General features: G+C 38.5%; 1 protein-coding gene across 2 annotated transcripts in view; it reads left to right on the top strand.

Moving 5' to 3' along the window:
- LOC148845869 (MLO-like protein 1) overlaps window positions 1–17,741 on the top strand; it is an 84,617-nt gene that overhangs the window by 30,601 nt on the left and 36,275 nt on the right. For both annotated transcript variants that reach the window (XM_088952970.1, XM_088952971.1), the window contains 4 exons: window positions 14,795–14,869; window positions 14,975–15,063; window positions 15,221–15,270; window positions 15,761–15,801. In XM_088952970.1, coding sequence (XP_088809096.1) covers window positions 14,795–14,869; window positions 14,975–15,063; window positions 15,221–15,270; window positions 15,761–15,801 — 255 coding nt within the window. The remainder of the gene's footprint in view (window positions 1–14,794; window positions 14,870–14,974; window positions 15,064–15,220; window positions 15,271–15,760; window positions 15,802–17,741) is intronic.

The raw sequence follows: 17,741 nt of genomic DNA, 5'->3' as shown, positions 1-17,741 counted from the left end.
GCTAGCCATGCTCATGGCATATGCTATGTCTAGCCTTGTGTGGGCAAGATATATAAGTTTTCCTACTAATCTTGGGTACATTTCCCTATTCATGTCTGGATCTTCTTTTGCTTCTCTCAATTTGTGATTTGGCTCAATCAGTGTGGAGGATGGTTTGCATGCTAACTTTCCTGTCTCTCTTAAAAGATCTATTACATATTTCTGTTGTGAGATAAAGATGCCTTCTCTGGAATGAGCTACTTCAATCCCTAGAAAATACTTCAATCTCCTAGAAAATACTTCATCATTTCCTATCACAATTATGTCATCGACATATTCCAGAAGAGTCGTGACTCCCCCTGCATCCGAATGCTTTATAAAGAGTGTATGATCTCCCTGACTTTGTTTGTATCCGATGACAAGCATAACTTTAGTAAATCTTCCAAACCACGCCCTAGGTGATTGCTTGAGACCATATAGTGCTTTCTTCAACCTGCAAACTTTATTTCCTTTTAGATTTCCTTTGAAGCCCGGAGGAATATCCATGTATATCTCCTCCTCTAAATTACTGTGAAGAAAAGCATTCTTTATATCAAATTGCTCCAAGTACCAGTCGAAGTTAGCTGCTAGTGACAACAAAATTCTTACCGTATTCATTTTAGCCACTGGAGTGAATGTCTCCTGATAGTCAACACCATAGGTTTGTGTATATCCTTTTGCCACGAGTCTTGCCTTGTATCTTTCTAGAGAGCCGTCTGACTTGTACTTTACTGTGAAAACCCACTTGCAGCCCACGGATTTCTTTCCTGGTGGTAGGTCAACAATTTCCCATCTTTGATTCTTATCTAGAGCCTGCATCTCTTCTCTCATAGCATCTTTCCATTTCTCATGAGATAATGCCTCAGATAAAGTATTGGGAATATGAAATGGTGTTTAGACTAACTAGGAAACTCCTATGTGATGTTGAGAATTTTTTAAAGGATACAAAATTTGCTAAGGGATATAAGGGACGTTTAGTGCATTCTCTTGTGCCTTTCCTAAGGGCAATAGGAAGATCTTGGTCAGATGCTAATTCAGAAGAAATTTCTGGAACTGTATTTACCTCATTCTCAGGATTAGGAGTTGAATCTTGAACCTGCACAAGATTAGGATCCTGGTTTCTTCTTCTTGAATATACCTGCAATCTCATAGAGTCACAAAGTTCATCATTCTCTGTCATGGGTTTGGTATGAATGGGTGAAGAAGTTGGTTTGGTTTGAGGTGGATCGATAGGTGCAGATACGAATTGAACTGGTATAGATGCTGAGTTTGGGTGTTGAGAAACTGTAGGTAAACTAAGCGGGAACAATTCTCTGTCCTTATCTTCAATGAATGACAAAGACTCCCCCTGAAGATAAGGTTGAGTGAAATATGGTGTTTTTTCTTCAAAAGTGACATTAATAGAGACGAAGAATTTTTTAGTAGGTGGGTGGCAACACTTATAACCCTTTTGGGTGGACGAATAACCCACAAAAATACACTTGATGGCTCTTGGATCTAACTTCCCTCTATTATGGGTATGAACATGGACAAAAGCAGTTTATCCAAAGATTCTTGGGGTGAGATTATTTGTTGTACGTAGATCGGGATAAAATTGAGAAAGTGTTTCCATTGGTGTTTTAAATCCCAACACCCTTGAAGGTAATCGATTTATAATGTATGCGGCTGTAAGCACAACTTCTCCCCATTAGGTTTTTTGGAACATGCTAGAAAAGTAAGGCTCGGGTTGCAGCTAGTAGATGAGCATTCTTCCTTTCTGCTACTCCGTTTTGTTGTGGAGTATTAATGCAGGAGGATTCATGGATAATCCCTTCTTTTTGAAAATATGGGGATAAAGTTTGGTTGAAATAATCCCGTGCATTATCCGATCTAAATCTTTTGATTCTGACCCCAAACTGATTTTGGATCATGTTATGGAAATTTGGGAGTACACTACTTAATCTGATTTAGATTTAAGAAGAAAGATCCAAGAGACCCTAGTGCAATCATCAATAAAAGAGACGAACCATCGTGAGCCAGACACATTTGGAACTGTGGAGGGTCCCCATATATCACTATGGATCAAAAAGAATGGGACTGAACTTCTCTTGTTACTGATTGGAAAGGGCACACGCTTGTGTTTTGCAAATTCACACACATCACAATGAAAATATTCAACACTCAATCCTTTAAACAAGGAGGGAAACATAGTTTTCAGAATTCCAAAAGATGGATGTCCTAGTCTAAAGTGATGAAGCCAAATGGTGTCTTTGTTGGATGATGAAAGGAATGACAGAGATAACTTATCCTGGACAATATTTGATTTGCATGATTCTTCAAGATAGTAGAGTCCATTCTTCTCCTTAGCAAGTCTAATCCTCTTCCCCGAATCCTGGTCCTGAAATATACAGTAAGAAGGATAGAAAAGCACATTACAGTTCATGTCATGGGTGAGTTTTTGGATGGATATCAGGTTACTGGACAATTTTGGAACATGAAGGACACTTTTTAGTGTAAGTGACGGATTAATATGGATATCCCCAAGGCCAGCTACGGTAGTAAGGGAATCGTCTGCAATGGCTATTTTTCGATTGCTTGGGCAGGGGGTATAAGTGCTAAAATGTAGTGAGGAGTGAGTCATGTGATCTGTGGCTCCTGTGTCAATAACCCATAAATCCCTAATAGGTTCATCTGAGACATTTAGTCCGTGAGGAATAGAAAACTTACCTGAGATTGCAAGAGAGCCTGTACTACTAGGTTTCTCCAACGATCCCTGAAGCCCCCTTAACTTTTCGATCTCCTCCTTATTGAACTCGGTCTTGTCTGGAGGCTTTTCTTGGCTCGACTGATTTGTGGTGAAGTTAGCTTGACTTCGACTCTTCTGTTGTCCTCCTCGGTAGCCCCATTCCCTATTCGACGGTTTACCATTCAGCTTCCAACACTTCTTTTTGGTGTGCCTTGGTTTCTTGTAATAGGTATACCAAAGAGACTCCTTGTTGTCCCGCGCAGAGGACAAATCTGTCTTCATTCCTTCTAGTATTTTCGGTTGTTCCATCCTAGTAGTCATGGCTGAACCTTCTAATACTTGAGGTTCAAGCATAATCCCCCTACGGCTTTCTTCAGCACGAATCAGAGAAATAGTCTCATTTAGAGATGGTACCTCTTCTTTGCCGAGAATCTGGACCCTAACTTGATCAAATTCTGCGTTGAGTCCTACAAGAAAGTCATAAACGCGATCTTTTTCGATAAAACTCTTTAGGATTGCTGCATCCGCTGCACATTTAGTCTCAATGCACCAATAATGATCGAGTTCTTGCCACAGGTTCTGCAGTAAATTTGCATACTCGGTAACTGTCTTGCTGCCTTGTTTAGTTGCTCCAGTCTTGACTTTGATTTCGTACACTTGTGCTGCATCATGTGTTTTTGAATATGTTTGTCAGACGGCATCCCAGATCTCTTTAGCTGTGGATAAAAACATACACGTGTCGCTGATTTCAGGGTTCATTGAATTCCATAACCATGACATGATCATGGAGTCAGCTTCGTCCCATGCATCAAATCTTGGTTCTCCTTCCTTCGGTCCCGTCCCTAAGAGATGACTAAGCTTTCCTTTTCCCTTTAAATATGTTCGAACAAACTGAGACCACTTCAAATAATTTTTCACATTCAACCTATATGCTGCCTGAATGTTTTGCAGGTCGCCAGATGCTTGATGTGAGGAAACTTTTCCGATTGTGCAGTGGTATTTGATACGGTGGCTTCTGACATATTGGGCGGGCTTCAAGAAAGAGAGAAAAACAGACAATGAAGGTCTGAAAAACTTAGCAAGGGTTGGCGATGAAGGCCTAAAGAATCTTTCAGCCAATGTAAAGAAAAGGTAACTGTAATGCTCCACCAAACTGAAGAGTTGATCGAAACCACTCAAAATCAAAACTGATCCAAACCAAACCAAAGGGATTCAGTAAATCTGCTCTGGGCAACACCAGATCTATGATTTCAGACTGATCTGATGTCTCTACAAAGAGATCCAAGAAAAAAGGATGAATCCGATGGCGCGGCAGTCCAGAAGAAGCAAAAATGTAGAGTTCAGATCTGTAGCCGATCTCGAAGAAGAATCAAGGACACTCAAGAACCTCCCAAATACTGTTTGAGAGTTCTTGAACCAGCAGCAGAGATGACCAAAGAGATACTATGTGTGGATTAAGTCGTGACCTGCTCTGATACCATGTGAAAATTTGAGAGAAAAATGAATTGATTGTATTATCTTGGAAGGAGCATATACACAAATTTATATAGAATTACAAAGCTAATTTACAGGGTGATAAAATAGGAAACTAACTTTTCCTAAAAAACTAATTTCTATATCAGTGGGATTCTCCAATTAATATCCCATGATTCTAGGAAATTAAGTTTCCTAAATTGATTGACCTAAAATTATGGAGAATCAATCAAAGAGTCAATCTTCTACTTTCCAACACTTTCCAACAGTGAGCACCAAGCTAAGGTTGCGAATCTAGTTTGCGTAGTTGGGTCCTTTGAATTTGTTATCATCTAACAACTTAGCAAATGCTCTGTGTGCTATTTCTGACAAATTGCACAACTAATTAGTCCACGACCTAATTATTATTTCATGTTATATATCGTACAATGGACTTTTAACTACGTTCTATTTCTATTTGTTCATCTTTGAAATTTCCCTCTATCTCAGGGATGGAGACATTATTCATGTCTCTAGAAATGTGGGGAATCACATAGGTGTATGGGGCCAACTGTTTCAGTTTTATAACCCCATCACTTTTTGTAAAGGGATCATGAATCCACCCATGTCTCATGAGCTTCCCCTTTGGCCTCCATTAGACGAGTTTCATAGCCATTTTAGGTTAAACCTTTCTAATCGGTAAGTGTTGACCCATCATATCGGGAGCCCCAGGGTACCATGAAAGAATCTTCCATTTTTGGATAGACCCCTCCACTAGTCTATGACACACCTGTTCTCCAATGAAGCAATTGAATTGACTGTCTTGGTGAAACAGATAGCCCAATTCTATGGTTCATCTCTACTCCCCAATTCAGCCTTTCATGCTAATGACAAAAGTTCTTTAGAGATGACATCTTATGATATTCTCTATCATCTAACGCTTATATCATTGATGAGGGAACAATTATTATTAGTCTCTAGGTTCATTTTAGGTCTTCCCATAGTGGCTCCCACTAACTTTCATAAAGTTAGATTTAAATGGGCCCTAAATGGGCTAGGGTTCTCACAGGGTTCCCTCCTTGGAGAGGAAACAAGAGAAGGGCCCATCAAGTGGGAAATCATTCAATGATCCATGAACATCATGACAATCATGTGCATTCAATCATGATGGGTGTAGAGAGCCACATAAAGTCTTTGCATTGGCCAAGCACTTATGGCTCATGTATGAATCACATTCACATAGCACATCACACATAATTGATTAAGAATCAGCTTAAATCTTGTAAAACCCAGATCCACTTGGATTAACACATTATCAACCCATTATTGGACCCATTTATCCAATAAAACTTATCTTGGTATATGAGCCCAACTGCAAGAAGCAGTTCGACCCATATAGCAGTCCATGCTGAAATGGGTGTATCTTGCTTTAATCTAAACCTAACTAGGTTTCACAAGTGTGGGCCGAATTGGTCCATGCAATGGCCCATCAAATTCTTGGCCTAGGTCCAAAATTGATCACTTAGTCAATGATCTAAGGGGCTATTAACTGTCCCCAAAGAACCCTAGGTTTGACCCATGCAAGGTGGACCAAAACTAGGTCAAATTGGCCTAGGGTTTGGTTCCCAAAACATCAATTCAAAAGAACTATGATCTGAAAATTCTCAGGTATGATTCACAATCAAATCAACTAATGATCAACAATATAAAAGAATGAAATAACTAGGGCTGATAGTGTGGTGGTCTGAATCTAATCCTGACAAGCTGTAGGAATCCATTGATCTTGTTCTCCTTCATTCTCTATGATGTCCAACTTATTCTCCAATGCAAACAAACTTAGAAAACTCTAATTTCTAATGCTTACATCAGAAAAAACCCCTAATACATATTGTCCAATAAAATAAAAAAAGTAATTAATTGTAAATTGTGAATAAACCCTAGTTGTTTCTAGGTCAAAGTAGAGAAGAAGAAAGAAGAAAGAAGAAAGAAAAGAGAAAGAAGAACTTGAGTTACAAGAAAGACAATTTTGTCCCTCATAGAAGATGGGACACATAACTTAAACTCAGATACAATAGACATTTCACTTTCAATAAGATACACCAGAATGACCAAAATACCCCTGACTCAAGCATTCTGACACTCTCCCTCAAGCTGAAGAGTATATATCATATAGTCCCAGCTTGTTACAAATGTAACCTATTCTTCCCCGAGACAATCCTTTTGTGAAGATATCTGCCCACTGATTTCCTAAGCTCACATGAGATGTAGTTATTACCCCACTTATCACTTTCTCTCTCACAAAGTGACAATCCACCTCAATATGTTAAGTTCTTTCACGGAAGACAGGATTGGATGAGATGTGAACAACAACTTGGTTATCACAGTATAGTTTCATGGGTTTGTCAATTGAGAAACCCATCTCCTGTAGTAGGTTCTTCAGCCATACTAGTTCACATGTGGTATGGGCCATAGCCTTGTACTCTGCTTCCGCACTACTTCTTGCCACCACTGTTTGCTTCTTGCTCTTCCACGTTATAAGATTGCCACCCAGGAAGGTACAATACCCTGTGGTTGACCTCCTGTCTGATATAGAGCCAGCCCAATCAGCATCTGTGTACCCTACTATCTCAAGAGGTCCTCCTTTTTGGTATAACAAACCACGACCTGGAGCACCCTTTAGGTACCTAACAATTCTCAGAACAACTTCCCAGTGTGGAACCCGGGGATGTTGCATAAACTGACTCACCACACTCACAGCAAATGATATATCTGGTCGGGTAATGGTCAGGTAGTTCAACTTTCCCACCAACCTTCTGTATCTTCCAGGACAAACTCTTCACCTGCATCCACACTTAACTTGGCATTGAGTTCCATAGGAGTCTCTGCTGGTTTAGCACCTAACAACCCTGTTTCTTCAAGTAGATCAAGAACATATTTCCTCTGACATAGGTTGATCCCCTGTTTTGACCTCGCAACTTCTATTCCTAAGAAATACTTTAGCTTCCCCAGATCTTTCGTATTGAAGTGGTCCTGTAAGAATTTTTTCAGCCTGTCAATTCCATGTCGTCACTTCCAGTTATGACAATATCATCCACATACATGACTAGCAAGATGTTTCCATCTTCCGAGTTATAGCTAAACACGGAATGATCAACTTGACACTGTTTCACCCCAAAGGCCTTCACCACTTCACTGAACTTGCCGAACCATGCACGAGGAGATTGTTTCAGTCCATAGATTGCCTTTTTGAGCCTACACACCTTACTAGCCTCCCCCTGAGCAACAAACCCTAATGGTTGCTCCATATACACCTCCTCAACAAGATCACCATGTAGGAAGGCATTTTTTATGTCAAGTTGTAGGAGAGGCCAATCATACATAGTAGCCAATGAGATCAACACCCGAACTGAACCAATTTTAGCCACAAGAGAGAATGTCTCCATATAGTCCACACCATATAATTGAGAATAGCCCTTGGCTACTAACCGTGCCTTCAATTGTTCTACACTGCCATCAGGAAGATGCTTCAGTGTATAGACCCATTTACACCCAACAGTGTGCTTACCAGGAGGAAGGGTGGTGAGTTCCCACGTATGATTATGTTGTAGAGCAGAGAGTTCTTCTTCCATGGCTTGCTGCCACCCTGGAGAGACAAGGGCTTCCTGTACAGTCTTGGGAATGGGAACCGATGAGAGTAATGATATAAACTTGCAATGGGAAGCAGAAAGGTGAGCAGTGGAAACATAGTCTGAAATGGGATGAGAAGTACAAGTACGTTTACCTTTCCGCAAAGCAATAGGAAGATGAAGATCTGAGGGAGAAGGGGCAGTAGCAGGATCTGTCGACGGGTGCTGAAGTGGAGGAGGAGCCGAAACACTTCTGCGAGTATACACTTGAGTAATTGGCGGCCTCTCTGTAGTAACTGGCATATGATGTGCATCTGCAGTAGGAGTTGGAACTACGGGAAGGAGGTCCACAACTGGAACAGGAAGAGGAACCACAGAGAGAGAAGAAGAGACCCCGTCATTGGAAAAAGGGAACTGATTCAAAGAAGGTGACATCAGGGCACACAAACGATTTATGAAACTTAGGGTTATAACACTTGTACCCTTTCTGAGTCCTTGAGTAGCCAAGAAAAATACACTTTGTAGCCCGAGCATCTAACTTCTCTACTCCAGGCCCCAAGTGCTGAACAAAACAAACATAGCCAAAGACTCTTGGGGTGAGAGGAAAGGGAGACATGGGCATCCGATTTATCAAAAAAACAGGATGCAAGAACAGCATCACTCCAAAAATGCTTTGGGACATGCATATTGATCATCAAGGACCGAGCAGTTTCAAGAAGATGTCTATTTTTCCGTTCAGCTACACCGTTTTGTTGTGGCGTGTAGGCACAAGAAGTTTGATGAATTATTCCATGATGTTCTAGGTATTGCTGAAATGATGAGGAAATGTATTCTTTGGCATTATCGGAGCGAAGTATTTTCATATGAACACCAAACTGAGTGCGTATTTCAGCATGAAATTTCTGAAAAATAGAGAACAATTCACTACGGTCTTTCATAAGATAAATCCATGTCATTCTTGAAAAGTCATCAACAAAGATTACAAAATACTTAAACCCATTGTATGACACCACTTTAAATGGACCCCATACATCAGAATGAACTAAAACAAAAGGACTTGAGACATGACTATCAGTTCTTGGACTAAATGAGACTCGATGATGTTTTCCCAACTGACATGACTCACAATCTAATGATGAAAGATGACTCAAGGAAGGAACTAGCAGCTTCAAAGCCTTGAGAGAGGGATGACCAAGTCTGCAGTGCCATTGGAGAAGAGTAAGAGATGACTGAAAAGCCACTGGAGGGACATCACCATCAAGGTAATACAAACCACCAGCTTCATGCCCTCCACCAATCTTCATCCCCGTCTTGAGATCCTGAAACACACAAGAAGAAGGATAGAAGGTTACAGAACAATTAAGGGACTTGATTAATCTACTAACAGACATAAGGTTAAAAGGGAACTTAGGAACATATAAAACAGATGCTAAAGGCAATGAAGAGAGATCAACATCACCAACACCACAAATAGGAGATGTAGAACCATTAGCAAGTGTAACTGTCTGAGATGTGGAGGTGCGAGAAAGGGAAGAAAATACATCAGGAGTCCTAGACATATGGTCTGAGGCGCCAGAATCAATGATCCAAGGTGAAGCTTTGGAAGATAAACAAGTCATACCTGAATGGGCAAGTGTAGTTGTGTTCTGCTGAGTTGTTTGAAGGAACTGCTCATATATTGCTCGTGGTACACTCACCATTTCTTGCCTAGAAGCACAAGTGGGTGTGGAGGTGGTTGGTGCAGTTTGTTGGCTTTCAGTAATTGTGCTACTACTCTTAGATGTAACATGGTTAGCCCAAGTGTTGGGTGGACCACGCAAATCATAGCAGAAATTAACTGTGTGCCCCTCTAAGCCACAATGTGTACATTTTCTCTGAGCATTACTCCTTCCTTTTCCACGGCCTCCCCCTAACTCACGGCCTCTAGTCCGGCCATTGGCCGGGTTAAACATGTGCCCACCACGGTTGCTTGGAGGGCCACTGCTACCACCACCACTTCTACTTCCACGACCACTCCCTTTAGTCACTACCAAACTAGATCTATCAGAGAAGGAAGAATGCTCTACTAGCTCAATGGATGTCCTCTTAAGACGGGCAAAAACTTCTTCAAGTGAGGGGAGAGCTGATCCCCCCAATATCTGTGCTCTGACAAGCTCATACTCAGCCTTCAAGCCCACAAGAAACCTAGTCACATCAAGCTGTTCACGTTGCTGTTGTTGGATCTGGACATTTGATGTGAGAGGGTGATACACATTTAGCTCATTGCGGATGTTTCTCAAACATGCATAATACTCTTCTAAGCTTTGACTTCCTTGCTTCAAATTGAAGTATTCTTGGTATAACTGATATACCCTAGTTGTATTGTCTTGTCCAGAGTACAACTTTTTAGCATGATCCCAGATCTCTTTGGCTGTATCTAGGAACATGAAGTTCACACTAATCTTTGGTTCCATGCAGTTCCAAAGTCATGTCATTATCTGTGCATCATCTTGTTCCCAATCACTGAACCCAGGAGAATCAGAGGAAGGTTTCTCCTCCCTCACATGTTTTACTTTCCTCTTGGCCTTCAAGAACACCTCCATAGATTTTGCCCATGGTACATAGTTCTCACCATTCAACTTGATAGATGTCATTTGAACACTTAGATAATCTGAGGAGAGCATGATGCCTGTTTTGTTGTCATTCCCAACTACAGTTGAAGCCATCTCAATTATGTCTCCTCTGAATATACACCACCCAATCTCACACTTGTCACAAAACTTATCTCACTTACAATACCACCAACCTACTTTCTTCAACTGCACATTGCACACTACACTCTAAAGCTGAAATCATTCAGTCAACACATCAAACACTTGGACTGCACACTGCAGGACCATTTACCATCAACACATCACTACTGAAATTACTCAGTCATTTCATCGAACACTTGTTCTGCAAACTGCAGAACTGATTACACACAAGGTCTAGGGGTTCACTTTTAAGCATTTAAAAACATAGATATGTCAGCCACCACAGCACAATCAACACCACACCATTGCTGTCGTGTACATCAGCAGTCTACCACTCTTCTTTCAGCACACATGTGAGCAAGAAAACACACAAAGAAAACATGACTGATATGTGTATCAATTTCACCCAACACCACAACAACTAACTTTCGAAGCACACAAAAAAAAATCAAAATTCACAGTCCATTTCTGAACACATGACAGCAGTGTCCCTACCTGTATACGACCAGCCCTCTTCGTACACTGAATAGAGGGTCTAGTATACCACTTCAACGACCACCACAGCACCGGCCAGAGGCATTCTCACCTCCAGGCCCTCAAAACGACAACTCCTTTTCAGCCCTTTATCGAGTCTTCAATTAGATCAGTTGTAGGATGACGAAACCTACTGTGAAGCTAGCGGCGAACCCAGGAAGAAGACAGCAGAAAGAAAACGAACACCAGACAATAAACCCTAGTTGTTTCTAGGTCAAAGTAGAGAAGAAGAAAGAAGAAAGAAAAGAGAAAGAAGAAGAAGAAGGAGAGGAGAAGAGTGTTCGGCCATACTAGAAGAGAGGATGTACAAAAGTACCCCTCCTAGCCGACCCACTTAACTTTTATTCATGAAAAACTTGAGTTACAAGAAAGACAATTTTGTCCCTCATAGAAGATGGGACACATAACTTAAACTCAGATACAATAGACATTTCACTTTCAATAAGATACACCAGAATGACCAAAATACCCCTGACTCGAGCATTCTAACACAAACCATGAATGTCAAAATTGCATGGTGTGCATTAAACATTTCATCAATCGAGAATTCGATCTCCATTACAATTTCATCCCAAGAATTCAACAATTGACCATAGAATCATTCTAAATAATATCAGAAAATTTAAATATTAATTTTCAGATCATTGGCTCCAAATTGAGAACTAAATTCTTAGTTCCAATGTCAATTAGGTCAAATCAGCTAGACTAGTTCATGCCGATTTGATATTTCTTTCAAATCTGATTTGGTTCAGTTTAAGAATTGAACCTAGTGCTTTGATACCACTATTGGAAGGGTTAGAAATTAGGTTTCACATGGCCAAACCAAGTTTGGTGTCTGGCTGAATTTTTAAATATTTTTCTAATCCACCTAGGAACTGATTTCTGGTGATTTTGAAATCTAAAATTTCAAGATCGATCTTGCACTGATCCGAACAAGATTTAAAACCAAAATTAAAACTGATTATACTTGATATGGAGACCACAATGTGCAGCTCCCAAAGTGGAAGTTCATGCCCAATATCAATTCCAAAATCAGCCTCCAAAACCAATTCCCAAATTGCTTGGATCGATGTGGGTATGTGACCCTAATATCCTTTAATGTTTTTCTTGCAAAAACACAGTAGAGAATTGATGGAAACTAGTTCCTATCACAGCTGGGTCGAATTAGGGTTTTTAGGAGGAAAGGGAGAAGAGAAGAGAGAGCAAGAGATTGGAGAGAACTAGTATATTTGCCCCTCTCCTCTTAATCCCTTACATAGAGCACTCTCCTAATCTAATTAGGAGCTGATCCAAATCAAATTTGGATAAAGACTTTATCTTTAATTGATAAGTATTATCTTCTTAAGAGAACGGGTACTCAAAACTTGGATCCATGCCCATTTTCAACCCAAATCACATGACAACTTAAGCTGTCTTGTGATATCTTAACTAATCATATTAATAATGGGCCTTAGGCCCATTTTCTTTAATGGTTCACGTCCCAAGGTGTTGCATGGCCACTTTGGGCCTGAATATTGTATGGCGTGGGAAGAAGAAGAAATAAAAGAGAAGAATGGAGGGAAAAGTATGGTTCGAATAGGAGAAAATGAATTGTCTCTTTCTAATCTGTCGACCCAAGATGTATTGTGTTTTAGATCCATGTAAACTTACAAATATGCCCCTATTTACATAAAGGAAATATGAAGCTAGAATAAAGACCAAAGCACCCCTTACAAAATAGATTTTAACATTCCTCCTCAAGCTGGAACATATATATCATAAAGCTCTGGCTTGTTACAAATATAATCTGTCCTAGTTCAACTCAAACTCTTGTTGAATAGATCAACTAGTTGGCTTCAGACTTCACATATGGTTTAACAATATCACCACTTGTTACTTTCTCCCACAAAAAGTGGCAATCAACCTCTATATGCTTGGTTCTCCCATGGAAGATTGGATTAGAATCAATGCTAGTGGCAGATTGATTATCACAAAACAACTTAATGGGCATGCTCACTGAAATGCCTATCTCCTGCAGGAGATGTTTCAACTAGATTAATTGACAAGTTGTATGTGCCATTGCTCTTTATTCTACTTTTTAGCACTACTTTTATCTACCACACTCTGTTTCTTACTTTTCCAAGTGATAAGGTTTCGGCATAGGAAGGTACAATAAACTATGGCAGAGCTCCTATCTATTGATGATCCTACCCAATCAGCATTTGTGTACCCTTCCAGGGTTAATTCTCCTCCTTTCTTATATAATAATCCACAACCTATAGCACCTTTTTGATACCTTAATACCCTCAAAACAACTTTCTTCAGTTGACTATTATGCTGATGCTGATTGGCTGGATGCCTTAACACCAGATGGTCCACCACTAGGTGCTGTGTTATCTTAGGTGACTCTCTCATTTCTTGGAAGTGCAAGAAGCAACAAATAGTCTCCAAGTCTCCAAGTCATCTACTAAAGCTGATATCCTGCCATGCCATTTTTTGAAGTGAGCTTGTTTGGCTAAGACTCATTTCCATGACCTAGCCACTGATCATCCAACCCCTATTCCTTTATTTTTTGACAACATGAGTGCAATCAAGATCACATTGAATCCAATCTTTTATGAACGAACTAAATACAGAAGTGAATTGCCACTTCATCAGGGATCTTCCAACTGTGGGACACATCTCTCTTCCTCATGTATCATCCAATCTTCAGTTGGCCAATCTCTTCATGAAGTCTATGACACACTAGATATAAAAGATTGGATTACCACTTCATCAGGCATCAGTTTGAGGGGAAGTGTAGAGAAGATGGGGGTTAATATTGTAATTTTATCTTTCTTTTATATCTCTTTTGTACACCACTTTTTTACTTCTCTTTTCTTCATTACTTTTGTACACTACTATATTTCTTGGTTCTTGTAAGGACAACATTGTCCATTTACACAATATACACACACACACACACACATATTTCTTTTTGGGCGTATCAGACAGATAACACACTCCACCAAATTGTTTTATTTTATGTTATTTCCATTTTAATATAACATAAAATGGAACATAAATATGACATAAAAAAGAAATTTCTCAACACAGAAATAAGTTTGTCAAATAGATTATATGATACTAGTTTAATGATCCTTAATCCTTCTAAGAATGTGCACTCATTATCATGGGAGAGAGAACCACCCAAGAACACAATGGAGGTATTACTCAATCAAATTAAAACTGGTATTTTAGAAACTTTTCTTGCATAATTATGGCTACTCGTTCCATCTAAAAGCAACATTGCCTTGGTCTGACTATTTGAACCTGGACCTATATTTGAACTGTTGAACTTGCAGAACCAAAATGGAATTCATGTTTTCATCAGTGTTATTTAGATCATGATGGGAAGCTACCAGATATTAGTGCATCAGTAGCAGGAACATAACCATCCAATCTTTTTATCACATTTGAAATTCCAAAAATAATTTGGTTGTTTTATATTATATGCAATTTTCTGTCAATCCTATAATGGGGACTAATACCCTTACCCTTACATATGTGGGTTCTTCCTCTTCTACTCCACCTACTGGTGGTTCTTGTAGAAGAGTGGCTCAGCTGAACCTCTTTTAACCCTGCATCTGTCCTAGAAACACATTATTATGGACTGTATGATGCTTACCATATCTGCTGCAGAAAATTTAAGCATTGTTATAATGTAATACCTTTTGTGCTTCATTCAGCATTCATTTTTCAAGCAATTTTATGGCTCTGTGAGCCAATCAGATTACATCACACTGCGACTGGGTTTCATTGATGTAAGTTATTCTCTGTGAAGCTTAAATATTATCAATTTATTTGTTTTAACATAAATAGTTACTGCCCTTATCTTCCACTATTATGTGAAATCGTTTCTGTTTTAGACTCATTGCAGGAAAAACCCAAAGTTTAATTTTCACAAATATTTGATACGCTGCCTTGAAGTAGATTTTAAGAAAGTTGTTGGTATAAGGTAACTGGTTTCTGAAGTGCATGTTAAAAGCTAAATTTCTGTCATTTTATATTTGCTAATTTGTATGTTGAATTTTAACAGTAAAGAATTTATTGTCAAACCCTTGAACCCATTTTCTATCTCTGGTTATAATCATTTCTCATTTATCTCACTGCAGATGGTATCTTTGGTTATTTGTCTTTATTTTCTTGTTGCTGAATGTACATGGTATGCTACTCTTCACGATAAATAGACCATAAAAGTGTTGATTATTTTTTTTTTTTTTATTTCAGATGAAATATATTGCCAATTGTTTTTCCTCGTTAATTTGTTTCCTCTGCAGTTCCTCTGCATCTTCCGTGAAGGTTAATAGTTTACTGAAATAATGTTTTTAAAAATGACTTCATTCAATTTTGTCTCACAACTCAAATAGGAAAAGAAGTTCTATAAATTTTACAATTTAATATGAAAACTAGGAAGAACATTCTTACTACCACTTTCTTTTTGTCATTGTATAAGTATGAAGTTTGTAAGAAGAGAATACAGGATCCACCATTTTTTTCCATTGATGTCTAATGTTATAATCAAGAAAGCATAATGTAATCTTGTTTGGTTCATTTTTCAAGATACATGGGTTTCATGCACTTTGAGTCTTATGTTTGGCAACTTAGATGAAATCATAGGTTCTAAGGTGTCATTTTCTTATTCATATGTGCAGGTTGGAATACATATTTTTGGTTAGCATTCATTCCCTTTATTGTAAGTGACCATGACATAATCACCTCTTTCTAGTTTTACTATCCTATAGGATAACATGGATATAAGCGTGTGATGCACATGCATGGTCATGAATTTTTTTCAATATACAAATATTGCACCTCATTGCAATAGTTAATTTTATATTTGCTTACATTGTTGCTGTTAAATTATGTTAGACTTTGATGTTTAAATTCTCATAGAGTCCTTGATATTGTGGCTAGAAAATTCATAGTTTGCCTTTTTTAACCAAGTAAGCCTATGTTGGAATAAGCTTCTTCTTTTGAGCTTTATAATAGCTGTATAAAGCCATAATACTTTTAAACCCCAAAACACAAAGAACATAATTGGGGCTTTGTGCTTTAGGGATTTGAAAACACAAATTCTAAAGCTTATGCAAATGCAAGCTAAATTTGAATGTGTGTGCGGACCCAAGTGGAGGCCTCTTTATTTGGCTTGATCATGTAGTCCACTTAAGCCTTGTAATGGCTGTCTAAGTTAGCATGTAAATCTGAACCCTGATCTTTGGAACATAAAAAGTTTACTAAGCATGGCTCTAAGTGTAGTGAAATTGTTCAGTAATTTCAATGTTGTAACCTCTTGAAAATTGACTATTTTACAATTTTGACTCCATGGATGAATCTATTTGATTATTCTACTTCTGTTAACATTGAATTTTATGTAATTTTTTTTTCACATAATTGTTTATATATCAAATATTACTTAGTAAATAAATAAATTTATTAATAAATTAAGTAACACAGTATTTAATAAATTAATTCTTCTAATTAAAAACATGGTTCAAAGTATCGATACACCTTCGTATATTGGCAGGGGTGTATCGGTGTTTTAAACCATGTGCTTTTAATTTTTTAGTTCTTTCTCAAAATTTCATTTTTATAAATATTTTATATTATTTAATAAATAAAACAAATGGGTTCTTGAAAACACCTTTAAACAGGTGGATTAGAAACCTACTGATATGGTACGAGGCATATCATATAACCTTGAATAAAAATGGAATACAAATAAATTAATTTATTAAAATATTTAATGATAGTTTTATTAATGTTAGTGTTGACTGTATAGGGGTAGTTTACTCCTATTTATGTTTAAGCTGATGTGTAATGTTTATGTTATGTGATGTGTCCCATAGTTAAGTAGGGACAGAATATTCTTTTGTTTTATTTAATAGAAACATATAAATATAACCTGGCCGACTAGAGAAAGTGACTTTTCTCTCTTGTTCGAACCAGTTTTCTCCTCCTTTCTTTTGTTCTCTTCTTCTCTTCTTCTCTCTTCTATCTCCTCTAATCTTCCTCTAATTCTAACAAAATTCTAGTGCAGGTCTGAACTTTATCATGGTATCAGAGCCACTGTGACAAAATCAGGTCTGCCCAGAATTCTGTCATATTGCCATTCAGCCTAGGGTTTTACAATTTTCTTCATCATTTGTTGGAGATAGGGAAAAGGGCTGAAAAGGAGCGGTCGCCCTTTCCCTTTGGAGGTTTTCATGCCTCCTGTCAATGTGGTTTTTGGTGATCAAATAGGTGGGACCTATGTGTGTTTGTGGTGGTTTGTAGGAAGTCCTCTAATCGATGGTATGGAGGGGGCTGTTTCAGGTGGTGCAGTGGATAGTTGAGCGTTAGGTTGGTTTTTGGTGATCAAATAGGTGGGACATATGCGTGTTTTAGTGTGAATCGAGTGGTTGGTGAGTTGCTAGTGATATCGTGTGTATTCAGGTAGTTGTGTGGTAGTATTGTGTTGCTGAAAGTGAAGAAATCAGCGATTGGTATTGCTGAAAATTGTGACTGTAGGTGGTTTCACTAGTGTGCAGTGTAGTGAAAAGTGATTTAGAAGTTTGATATACAAAAAAAAAAGGAGAAATTTAGATATGGGAGATAGTGGTGAACACAAATCTAGTGTTATGGTTCCCATCGACT

The sequence above is a fragment of the Nelumbo lutea genome, chromosome 7 (genome assembly GCF_056320005.1).
Source record: "Nelumbo lutea isolate HS-2025 chromosome 7, American lotus-T2T, whole genome shotgun sequence".
Taxonomy (NCBI): domain Eukaryota; kingdom Viridiplantae; phylum Streptophyta; class Magnoliopsida; order Proteales; family Nelumbonaceae; genus Nelumbo; species Nelumbo lutea.
The sequence above is the reverse complement of the archived record's forward strand: the minus strand, read 5'-3'. Positions and strand labels throughout refer to the sequence as shown.